Here is an 11,964-nt window from a genome sequence, read left to right as displayed (position 1 = left end):
GTTGATGGAAGGATTAAAATATTTTTTTAAATCCATTGTGGCACTCATCACCTAATCCACATCAGATTATAATTAAAAAATAAATAAATTAATTTCTCAATTTTAACAAAATAAAAAATATAAGTTAAAAATTAAAAAAGAAAAAAACAAGAACCTAAAAATAAGAACAGAAACCCAAATTTAATCACAAACATAATAAGAGAATTTCTTTTATACCGCATTTTTTATTTGTTTTTCTTAGAAAACAAGCACAAAAATAAACCCACACATACCTAAAAAATGAACCCACTCGGCTTAGACTCTCAAACTCGTGTAAATCCTCTCTCTCTCTCTCTCTCTCAGCCAAATCTCACGTTGTCTACCTCACCCCCTCAAACCCACACCCTAGGCAGCGGTGCCTAAGAGAGGAGGAAATGTTGCAATGGATTTGGCAATGGGTTTGGTGGTTTCAAATCTAGTGTAGCTGTTTGTGTGGTGGCGGATTGACTTGGGGTGATTCAGGATGGCAGTTTAGTGTGGGTGTGGCTGTGTGTGTGGTAGCGGATCGGCTTGGGTTCGAATTTCTAGAAATGCAAAACTATTCTAGATGGCGATCTATCATATGTGATGATTTCTGACTATACAGATCTGTGTTGCAAATCGTATTTTGTATATTTAAATGTGTATGTAACCGAGTGGGTTTAGATAAATTTTTGGCTAAAATGTAAAATTGACCCTCTAACTTTTTTCAAATTTCTTTTCAGTCCTCTCACTTTACTTTCGTTCATTTCAATCCTTTAAATTTCAAATTTACTCAATTAAGGTCTTTCCGTTAACTTTTGTTAAAAAATTTTGAAAACAAACTTTAGAAAATATTTTTCAATCATTAATGAATTTTTTTAAATTAAAAAAATTTGAAGAAAAATTTATAAAATTGAAAAATTAACCACAACATATAATAAAAATTGATGAAACAGCTTTAATTAAATAAACTTAAAAGTTAGATGACTAAAATGAATAAAAACAAAGTTAGAAAATTGAAATAAAATTTGAAAAAAACTTAGAGAGAGTCAATTTTGTATTTTACTCTAAATTTTTTGATTTAGATTTGATCAAGATTTGATCAGAGTTGGGGTGTTCAAATTGATAAAATTGAGGTATAAATGGGATTTCCTTTTTGGCACCAATCTCCTATTTTAAATCCCCCATGTATATTTAGCAGTTATTTGATCGTATCTTAATTCTTAACCCTGTCCAATGTCATATCATAACTCTTAACGCAAATTGAAGGAAACAAGAGGATTCAACCTGCATTTTTTTTTCTTTTCAATTTATCTAACCAGTGCCCAGTAACCTTTTTACACGTTTTTATTCTAAATAAATAAGGCTATAACTCGGACAATGAGTAGACTGCCAATTAGAAATTATTTACCAAGGTAGGAATTGGCAGAAACCAACATTCTAAAGCCTAATGCCCCACAAACAACATTCTAAAGCAATGCCAGGACGATATCGTCAGAACAGTCCAGGACTAACTGAAAGTTGGAAAGTACATACAAGAACTACAAGAAAAACAATGAGAAGCAGACTATAGCCAATTAAAGGGTTGCAAGTAGAGAATACACAATGGGTGAAACAAGCATTTTGAGAGAATTCAACCATCCTATTTAGCATATGTTTGGCAAAAATTAAAAAACCAACTTATTTTACTATTTAATTTATTTTTGCTACTATTTATGAGACTTACTACACTTTTTGGTATTACGCATTGGTTTTACTGTACTATTTCAGTATTTTCAGTAAAAAAAAAAAATTGTTTCAGCAAAATAAGCGAATCCCCAACAGATCCTCAGTCTTATACATTTTAAGGAGCTATTGAAATTCATGAGTCTGTGATCACCAGACTTTGTGACCTTATCATCTATTGGATAGCTCAAGGAAAAATGGAACATGATATAGGGAAGGCAGAGGCAAAATGCTAATTGCATTAAAAGCCAAAACACAAAATACTCATTATCATAGAAAAACTAATTGTCTGAACATAACTATCTTGATAGTGATTCAGATGTCAGCTGAAACTGCTGAAAATATATAAAGGAGCAAAAAATTAACAGATTTTGTCCCAGAAAACATTATCCCAAGCTCTCCCAAAACTGGAAAAAGAAAGATAATAATAGGAAACACTGGTCTACATAACAACCTACGTCAAAATCTTCCATGCCTATTAACCTGTGATATTCTGAGACTTGTTGAGGATCACACCCTCATATTTGACCTGGAACCATTTCATGGCATCCTCCTTTGTGACCCTGTGCTGGATCCCAACACGAGACTTGCACCTGCGACGACGGCCAACACGGTAACCAGGGCGCTCCAGTACAACAAAGAAGTCCATCCCGTAAATACCGGTTGAAGGATCATACCTGAATCATAGTGATAACAAATAAATAACAGGGAAGAATAAGAATAAAAAACTATGTGCATCCCAAACCAAATAAGTATATCATTCATTTAGATTTGGGACAAGCACTATTCACAACATTGAAAGTAACTCAAAACAACCAACCAGTTTTATACACAATGACTGAAGTGGGTCAATTAAACAAGGAAATGATAATGGGAGTGAAAGACAATACATTATAGTGATACCAAACATACATGCATAGGAAACATTATGAGTTTGGGATAAGCTTTCTCGAAAACAGATTAGATTTTTTATTGGTTAGTTACCCAATAACCAATTCATTACACCTATATAAAAATTATTAGTTATTTGATCATCCCATCCCAAGCTCATTACATTAGCCCAACAGTGTTGAAAATTAAGTTGGTTTGTCATATACTATACAGAGAAACAGTGCAACAAGCCATTCACTATCCTTGCCCTGCCATCTTTGTTGCCCTGCCTTTTTTTAATTATTCTCAAAAATAAAAATCTTTGTTCTTTTACGAACCTCAACACCCTACAACTTAAACATCACAAACTGAAACAGTTACAGTGGCCAGTTAGTGAAAAAGACTCATCTTGTTCAATTTCACCTGGCATTATTCACCTTGGTGGTTCTGGAACACCCAATAGCTATTTCAAAAAAGTAAACATGCATCTCAGGTTGGGCTAGAGACTCATAAGATGACCAACAAATGAAAATAAATATTAAAACTGGAGCACAATGATGCATTGAAAAACAATACAAGGAATCGCTACTTTTCTAATGAACATCTATTTTTTAACGTGAAAGTTACCACAAAAACAATAATATAAGAAAATGTTTTTGGGTTTTTTCCCCCAAGTTTTTAGCATGAGTAAAACAATGATACTAGAGAGAGAGAGAGAGAGATCATTTACTATTAATCAAGGTTTACATTAGGCTATTTCAAAATCAAACGGATTTGCGCCAAGTTGACACACCACTAAACGTATGGAAGCCAAATTTCTTAATAAAAAGGCATAAATGAAGTTTCAGGGACATATTAGCTTACTTGATTCCCAAATCAATGTGCTCCTGAATACCAAACCCAAAACATCCAGTATCACTAAAGTTCCTTCGCAGCAGCTCGTATTCCTTCACCTTCAAACCGCTCTCCAAAAGTTGCATTGCCTTCTCACCCCTAACAGTGACATAGCATGCAATCTTTTCATTACGTCTGATACCAAAGGACCTCACAGTGTACCTTGCTGTCAATTGACCAAAAAAAAAATGTAAGAATCAAACAGAAGAACAGCATCAAGAGAAACATGAAATTAACTGACACTGGTTGCCACCAGTAAAAAAGAAATTGCAAAAAAACAGACTGTCAATTTCTGCAGATGATAACCTAGGTAATCACTTTTGCTACACTGTCAAATCATTTTCACTATAAATGTTTTGAACCCAAGATACACCACAATCACCACTTAACTTCCGAAGCAGAGTTCCACGGTCTCACATGTGCCTTGGGAGTAAAAACTCAGGCTATTCCAAAATTTCAAACTAGCAAGGCCTTTTCCTTTGAGGCATGTGAGCCTTTAAAAAACAAACCCTTGATCCAAAACAAAAATTATAAAATCAACAGTAAGGAGTATAGAAACCAACAGCAGTTATGTTTTCTAATGAACATCTATCTTTTATCAATACCCAAAGTAAAATACTGGCTTTTGGAAGCCAAAATTGCTCTGCTGAATGCATATATATTTGGTATTCTACCAAGTAGTAGCTACTAGATCTGGAAATTACTTTCTATTGCAAGATACAATGCCAATAATTCAACATTGTGTGAAATCTTCAATAATGTTAAAACAGTAGTCTATCTTTTCCAACATTTTCTCAGTACAAAGCCAAAAAATAAAACTCAACCAATCAACAAAACCAACCATTTGATTGCTGAGAAAATCAAAGGAAGAGGAAACATGATGACATAGAAACTTAGAACCCAAATCAACGAAGGCACAAGTAGTTCCATTAGGAACTCTTTTTTAGACACTACACAAAAGCTTATGATCCAAAATTGCAAACCAGCTCCTATTTCTTTACCCATCTTCGCTCAGCAACCAAATAAACCAAAAAAAAAACCCATTATTTAGTTACAGACGATAACTAATAAAAGAAAACAAAAAAGAATATTAAAAGCAAAAAAAGGCCCAACTAAATCCAACATTCCAAAACAAAAAATTTATCCAAATAAGCCAGAAGACAATGTATCAAAGTAAGTCAATATAAGAATCCTTGTTGTAACTCCCAAACAATCAGAGATCTAACTAATTCTCTCTATTTTCTTAAGTTCCAAACAAACAAAATTGTTAAAAGCCCAAAAAAGAAAAGACTTAAAAAAAAACATACCTTTTGAGAAAACTGGATTTTGGCCACTGAGCTGCTCCAAGACCTACACATAAACAAATACGAGATCCCAACAAAAAACAATCAAAACCCAGTTGGGGGTAGCACAGGATTTACATGATCCCATAGGTGAGGATAGAAATGCACACACACAAACACATATATAATTGATAAGAACAGGAAAAGGAAAAACCTTGGCGGCCCTGGTGAGACGATCACCACTCTCACCAACGGAGATGTTGAGGACAAGCTTTTGCACTTTGATTTCCCTCATTGGGTTACTCAGTTTCTTCTCGGAAGCCTGCATAAGGTTTTATTTATTTATTTGTTGTGTTTTAGAAAACACAGAAAACAAGAGTTAGAAAATAGTTCAAAAATACAGACAAAGAGAGTAGAAACAGTTTAGCAGAGACAGAGAGAGAGAGAGAGAGAGAGACCATTTGTGTAGTTGAGAAGAGATTGAAGCGGCAGACGAGAGAGGAAGGCAAGAGGAGCACTTGTGTAAGATATGAAGGAGAGAAAATGGGTGCTAGGGTTTTGCTTTTATTTGGGCATGAATGGACGTTGATGCCCTTTTTAGAATTGAAAGTGTTGGTTTGGGCTGAGCTTACACTACGGCCTAGGGGGATTTGGTTTCTGTGGGCTTTTTTGTGTTTTTTATGGGCTGCAAGATAGCCTAGAAGAACTAATGAGACTATGGTCCGGGCCTGGTTCTATCTTTTTTTAATGGAGTAATATTGTTTTAGCCCACCATTAATATTATTTTTTCACTTAACCTCCGTTTGGATATTAATAAAAAATAAAAATTACTTAACTATTCAACTTATTTTTGCTACTATTTATAAGCCCCATTACGCTTTTAATAAGCAGTATTCAAACAAACTATTACTAATAACTACTCACCACATAATCCAGTTTGTAAGAAAATTTGTATTTCTAGTATTTGTATTTTTATAATTAAAGTAACATTGCTCAAATCGTGATAGTTATGAAAAATATTGTGTCACTATCATTAGATTATTTGTGAATTTCAGTTAGTTTAACTAATAAAAGAAAAAAAAATTGGAATGAAATAAGTAGCCAAACATAGAAGAAGTAGCCAAAAAGAAGTTTAATGTGGAATTTAGTTTTGGGAGGAGGGGAAGAGGTAGATGAGTAATTTCCATCCAACCTCTTCTCTCCCCCTTTTTTTTTTTTTTCTAATTTAGGGGCTGAAAAATGGTGGGTCCGAAGAGAAAACAGCTGGGTCCCACCATTTCTCTCAATAGTAGCTCCAGGATTTTTTTTCTAAGGGGATTAATAAAAATATGAATTTTGAATAGAAGATGAATCTTGTAATCTATGAGATTTCCTTATTACAAATTTGTTTATAATACTAGCAAGATAATAAAAGATAAATTATTAGTTCATTTGGCATATTATTTCATAATACAATGAATATACTAATTATTTTTGCTAAGATGGAATCTTGAAAATCATGTATTGTTTCTAAATAAAATAAACATATTAATTATTGTTATTAAGTGAACTTTAATTACTATTGATCAAAATTATTTGATCTATTTGTATGTCTTACTTTTTACAATTTTTTTATTTAGCAATTTAACTCAACTTTGATAACTATTGTTCTTTGTAATTGTATTAAGTATATGTTTGAGCCTTGATTATAAATTGACTTATTGCTTTTTTTTTTCTACTATTCGTAGGTCCCATGTGAATATCTACTTATTTTATTTAATTTTTACATTTTATTTACCATACTTTCAACAAAAAATCAGATAAGCTGTTCTCAAATGGACATTAAGGAAAATTTTGTTGTATTAACATCTTTTTTTATCTTCACTCAATCACTTTTGGCATGTTCCACGCCCCCAATCCCCAATCCCTACTCAACAAATAACAAATTAAAGCACTCTTGGCATGTTCCACGCCTCCAATCCCCAATCCCTACTCAACAAATAACAAATTAAAAGTAAATTCAGATTCAACAATTAATTTTTGAGGTTTTATATCAAATTGGTTTGTTGTTGAGCTTTTTTCTTTGTTTAAAAATACTAAGATATTGGTAAGAAGATCATATTCAAGGTTATTTTAATTGTGCTTAAAAAAATTAGGGTCATAATGTTCAAATTTTTATTTTAAGGGATCAAAACAAAATAAAAATAATATATATAGTTTTGCCAAGTTAGGGGGCTTCTTTGAACCCCTCGGCCTTATCTAGCACCGCCCTGTTTACTCTCTCCCTAATATCACTCCAACGAAAGACCCCTCCCACCCAAAAGTTATCTTTTTTTCTCTCTTTCATTTTTCATCTTCCCTATTTTCACTCCGACCAAATGTAACATAAGTTTGAAACAATATTAAGTCTAAAAAAAAAACTAAAAAAAAAAAAGATTGTATCACATCACAGGGATAGAATGTGATCCACAAGGACCACCTGCACACTTGTAAGGCCATTTGACTCTACATCCTCGAGTGGGAATATGCTTCGATTTTCTTTGATCCATCTTATCTAACATTTTATAAAGTAAAGTAAAATAGATGTCTTGTAGGATCATCTCCCCAAGTTGACATTTTGTCTGGAAGAAGCACCTTCACCTCCCAAAATCAGTTGAGAATAAACTCCCAACAAGAATAAAAATAAAAACGCAAAGCAATACTAGACGCTTCTTTGATCGTTACAGTTTCATTACTATTTAAGACAATTTTGATCGGTAAACTTTCTTGAAGGAAGAGTGGATAGCAGCTTTTTTCGGTAGCTCTAATGGCAGTGCCTAATTACCAAGCCAAATGTATTGATAGCCGAAACATTTTGACAATCCTTGCAGCTGAAGGGGTTCAGTTCCTTTTATCTGGCGAGGGAAAGGTAACCTTTTAATTTCTTTTTCTTCAATACTTGAATTGAAACATAGGTATTCTCTCTTACGAGCATCTTTCTTGTCTATGCTGCTACAAAAAATTTGAACCTATACTTAAAAACCTTAATAGCTTCCTGATTGCCAGAATTAATAAATTTGTTTGCTTGGTTATAATATCTTAATACTAACATAGAAATTTGTGAACACTGATCATGAAATTAGGTACCCTTATCATCTTGTTATGGTAAGACAACTTGCCTTCTCTTCTCAGCAGACTGGTGTAGACCCTGTAAAACTTTTATCCCCAAACTTGTACAACTTTATGACACCCTGAGAGCAAGATGTGAAAAGATAGAGATTGTGTTTGTTTCCTTTGATCACAATGAAAATGAATTCAAGGAAAACTTCAAGTCCATGCCGTGGCTTGCCGTTCCATTTGATGTGAATTCCAATAGGCGATTGCTCAATATGTGCCATGTTAAACATCTTCCATCATTAATTCCATTGACTTGGGATGAAATAACATCAATTGATCAAGAGGACTTGATTGGGTTAATTGAAGATTATGGGGTTGAAGCATTTCCCTTCACAAGGAATAGAAGAGAGGAATTGAAGGCTATTGATGCTGCAAAGCTTGAAGGAGGAACATTAGAAGATCTTTTGGCACATGAAGGACGAAATCATGTTGAAAATAAGGATGGTAGAAAGGTGATGTACATATTTTTCTGCTAACTAGGATTACTTAACATCAACAGTGTCCACAATGTCAACATTTTCTAACAATGTCCACATTTTATACACTGTGTACGAAGTGTAGACAGTGTTGATGTGAAGTAATAATTTTCCTTTTTTTTAAGGTAGGGGATGGGGGGCTTGTGCTTTGGAATAGAATTGACATGTTTGGACTCTTTGCAGGTATTAGTGTCTGATCTTGTTGGTAAGACAATAGGCCTCTTCTTCGGAGCACATTGGTGCCCACCTTGTCATACCTTCAATTCACAACTTTTAGAAGCTTACAATGAGATCATGACTACTTCCAAAGAACAAAATTGTTTCGAAATTATTTTCATCTCAACAGATCGAGACCTCAATGAATTTGATCTCAGTCTTAAAAGCATGCCATGGTTTGCTATACCATACTTGGACAAAACACGACGTGACCTATGTAGGATTTTCAGCATCAAAGCGATTCCATCTTTAGTCCTAATTGGAGAAGATGGAAAAATCATTGGCACAAATGGTAGGGCCATCATCTCCTTGTATGGTGCCAGGGCTTTCCCATTTACTCAATCAAAGCTTGGAGAGGTGGAAGCAGCCTTGAAAAAGGAAGGAGATTCACTGCCTCGACATACAAAGGATGCGAAGCATGAACATTTGCTTAAGCTAGACATGGCCAAAGCATATGTATGTGACTCTTGCAAACAGCGAGGAAGATTCTGGGTGTTCTCTTGTGATTTATGTGATTATGACCTGCACCCAACATGTATAGAAGAAACATCTTAAAAAGTGGTGGGAGATATGGACTATTGGAGTCAAATATAGATTGGCTTAAACATTGAAATATACTGCTTCTAATGTACCTCACTATATGTTAATTTTGTCTATGGTAAACGGGTGATCACCATTTTATCATAACAAAGAAAATAACAATATGTACTATATATATAATAATGGATATGTTGCATTTAATTTTGCAAAGCTCCTGTATCGCCATCCAATCAATCACATCACTCTTTTTTTCCTAACATTCTTTCAATTTCTTTTGGTTTTTTAATAATATCTATACATATAATATTTGGAATATACATGATTGTCAAAATCGCAATCTAGATAGTAGGATTGCACGATTTTATGATCTCACCTCACCAAAATGTTTAAGATCACACTAGGATCATAAAAATTGTAGGATTGTACGTAGGATCGGTAGGACGATCCTACCAAAACATAACTTTTTGGTTTTTTTATGGGATAAATTTTTTTATGGATTTTTATTTTTCCAAGTTGTGATGGTATGGCTTTTTATTTTTTTCTAGAAAGTTATGTTAACAAATGCAATTGCTTTCTAGTTTCTATTTCACTTGTAATCAAAATGAAAGAATGCTTCATCATTTTTAAATGAAGAATTTTATGTTGCCTTTGCTGCCTTTTAAGCTATAATATTATTAAATTTCTGTAATCTGTATACTAATTTGTGTTCTAATATTACTAAAATGTTTTTTAATATATAATTTTATCAATTTGCTTGTATTTGTAGTTTGCTTGTATTTGTATATTGATTGATTGATATCTTGGTGTTTTTTTGTAGCTATAGTAAGGAAGAATGAAATGGGCAGAGGATGTCCAAGGAATGAAATGGGTCAAGGAAGCCCAAGGCACGGAATGGGCTGGCCCAGCAAGAAGGCTAGCCAGTAAAGCCTGAAATAAAAAAGGAATGTAAGAAATGGACTAGCAGTATCTTCAGCTTGTTAGCCCAGAAGTAACAACAAGGTAAGGGTCATCAAATAGCCCACGGCCCATAGCTCGACCTAGAAACCCGACGGCCCATCGAGCTAATAGGTGGCCCGGCCCGTTGTTATTAAGGCTCATGGGTAGCCCACTAGCTCAGTGGATCAGGCCGTGGGCTAGTTTTTATGCCCATGGGTACCCGATAGGCTAGCCTAGTAGCCCAACCCATTGCCCAGCCCAATAACTTATAATTCATAACAAAAATATATAGGAAGTGTATGAAGGATTGATCTTGAGATATTATAGAGGAATTTCTTCAAAGAATTCCCTCAACCATTAAGATACTCAAAGTAATTTTGCTAAACTTACTTTACTAAATATATATTTTTCTAGTAATCTAGCAAATTTGAATTAACCATTTGACATTTTTTTTTATTAAAGATAAAATAAAAAACTATTTAAAGCCTTAATAATAAAAAAATTAAATAGGTTTCCATCAACAAAGCAAAAAATTAAATAGATTTGAATGTAAAAAAATTTGTAATTAAGTATTAAATTCTTTAATTCTTTCCTTTAAAAAAATAGATTGATTATTCCCTTATAAAAAAATGATTCTTTCGTTATAAAAATAATAAAATAATATGCTAACACAAGCCCATGAGCCAAGTAAAAATGGGCCGGGTCGGCTCGACCCGACCCATTGACAACCCTTGCAACAAGGTAAAAGGATAAGTGATATTGTAGCAGGAGTAGTGCAGAGGCATGGCAGGAGCACAAGCTAGCCCATGGAAGCAGGATAAAAGGGGACATGGGCCAGGTAAGAAGGAGAGAGCCCACACCCAGACAATGCCCAGTCCAAAGAGGAGATGTGATGGAAAGCGCGAAACCCAAAGGTCCATGTGCCATTCACGCCACAAGAGTTAAACAGATGTCAGAATGTTCAATAGAATCAGACAAATCTAGAGGCAATGGCAAACGCGTGAAAGCTAGAAAAGTAATGAACTCAAACAAAAGTGGAGTATACACACAAGGCTCAGGCACCACCTACCTGTACCCAGTCGATACAGAGGAGGTAGACCATGTGTCAGAGGTATGAGAGGGTGTGGTTTAGCAGTAGGAAGAAGGGAGAGCCTATTTTAAGGTTTTCGCTTAAGCTCTTTTGGGAGAAATATCTTGCTGGGATGACATCTCACCCAAAATAAGTAAACATGAGTTGGAATCACTAGATGCATGCTATAGGGGTTGGTAAGGGAGAGGTTTAACCCTTATCCGGATGAGAGTATTAAGAGAGGTAAGAGACAAAACCAAAGCCTTTTTTGTCTAGGAATGAGGCGTGGTGCACCCTGTGCAGTGTAATGGCAGTGACTAGGCAGTCAACAAACCAATGGGCAGTCCTAGAAGAACACTCACAACAAGCCAAAAGCAATTAAGGGGTAAAAATGATAAATTCTGTTATAACATGTTGTATAAAAGGCCATAGACATGCACAATAAGAAGGGGGAAAGGAAGAATGGCAAAACAAAAGAAAGAAAGATAGAGAGGAAAGAAAGCAGAGTAAACAAAGAAATAAAAAAGAAATGGAAAAACATGAGTGATAGGAGCAAAAGCATGCATCAATAGGCTACCTATTTCTCTTCCTCTTAATAAACCCACTCTCTGATAAAACTATAAATTCGAGATTAAGTCATCTAGATCATTTTCCAAAGTGTGTAACTTTTACAACGAGAGCTCCCTCTAAAGTTACCCACATTGGAGATCAGTTCTCTCTTTGGACTTGTGCCTGCTAAAGAGCAAAGTTCATTCCTTTGTTAGATGAATCTTCTTTATTTGTTTTAGTTGATTAATGACTAACTTATTATCTTACTGCT

General features: G+C 34.3%; 2 protein-coding genes across 3 annotated transcripts; one reads left to right on the top strand and one right to left on the bottom strand.

Annotated features, from left to right (window-relative positions):
• Positions 1-1,966: 1,966 nt before the first annotated feature.
• LOC142639216 (large ribosomal subunit protein uL5) lies at positions 1,967-5,356 on the bottom strand. Of its 2 annotated transcripts, XM_075813349.1 has the most exons (5): positions 5,231-5,356; positions 4,987-5,094; positions 4,797-4,839; positions 3,460-3,655; positions 1,967-2,402 (listed from the first exon to the last, which is right to left on the bottom strand). In XM_075813349.1, the coding sequence occupies exons 1-5, from the start codon at positions 5,231-5,233 to the stop codon at positions 2,204-2,206; spliced, it is 549 nt and encodes a 182-aa protein (XP_075669464.1). In that variant the 5' UTR covers positions 5,234-5,356; the 3' UTR covers positions 1,967-2,203. The 2 variants fall into 2 exon arrangements, with proteins under 2 accessions (XP_075669464.1, XP_075669463.1); XM_075813348.1 differs by lacking the exon at positions 5,231-5,356 and having other exon boundaries at positions 4,987-5,100.
• A 2,014-nt stretch (positions 5,357-7,370) lies between these two features.
• Positions 7,371-9,349, top strand: LOC142638832 (putative nucleoredoxin 3). Its single transcript, XM_075812894.1, has 3 exons — positions 7,371-7,659; positions 7,874-8,359; positions 8,567-9,349. The coding sequence occupies exons 1-3, from the start codon at positions 7,558-7,560 to the stop codon at positions 9,152-9,154; spliced, it is 1,176 nt and encodes a 391-aa protein (XP_075669009.1). The 5' UTR covers positions 7,371-7,557; the 3' UTR covers positions 9,155-9,349.
• The last annotated feature ends 2,615 nt before the right edge of the window (positions 9,350-11,964 follow it).

The sequence above is a fragment of the Castanea sativa genome, chromosome 6, assembly GCF_040712315.1.
Source record: "Castanea sativa cultivar Marrone di Chiusa Pesio chromosome 6, ASM4071231v1".
NCBI classification, from domain to species: domain Eukaryota; kingdom Viridiplantae; phylum Streptophyta; class Magnoliopsida; order Fagales; family Fagaceae; genus Castanea; species Castanea sativa.
This window is presented reverse-complemented; position numbering and strand designations above follow the sequence as displayed.

Bases quoted from the DNA above. Each gene is read 5' to 3' on its own strand.
- LOC142639216 (XM_075813348.1), bottom strand. From the start codon at position 5,100: ATGCAGGCTTCCGAGAAGAAACTGAGTAACCCAATGAGGGAAATCAAA. The intron at 3,656-4,796 runs GTATGTTTTTTT...GTCAATTGACAG, and splicing joins AAATCCAGTTTTCTCAAAAG to CAAGGTACACTGTGAGGTCC. The intron at 2,403-3,459 runs GTAAGCTAATAT...ACTATGATTCAG, and splicing joins CACATTGATTTGGGAATCAA to GTATGATCCTTCAACCGGTA.
- LOC142638832 (XM_075812894.1), top strand. From the start codon at position 7,558: ATGGCAGTGCCTAATTACCAAGCCAAATGTATTGATAGCCGAAACATT. The intron at 7,660-7,873 runs GTAACCTTTTAA...TCATGAAATTAG, and splicing joins TTTTATCTGGCGAGGGAAAG to GTACCCTTATCATCTTGTTA. The intron at 8,360-8,566 runs GTGATGTACATA...GACTCTTTGCAG, and splicing joins AAAATAAGGATGGTAGAAAG to GTATTAGTGTCTGATCTTGT.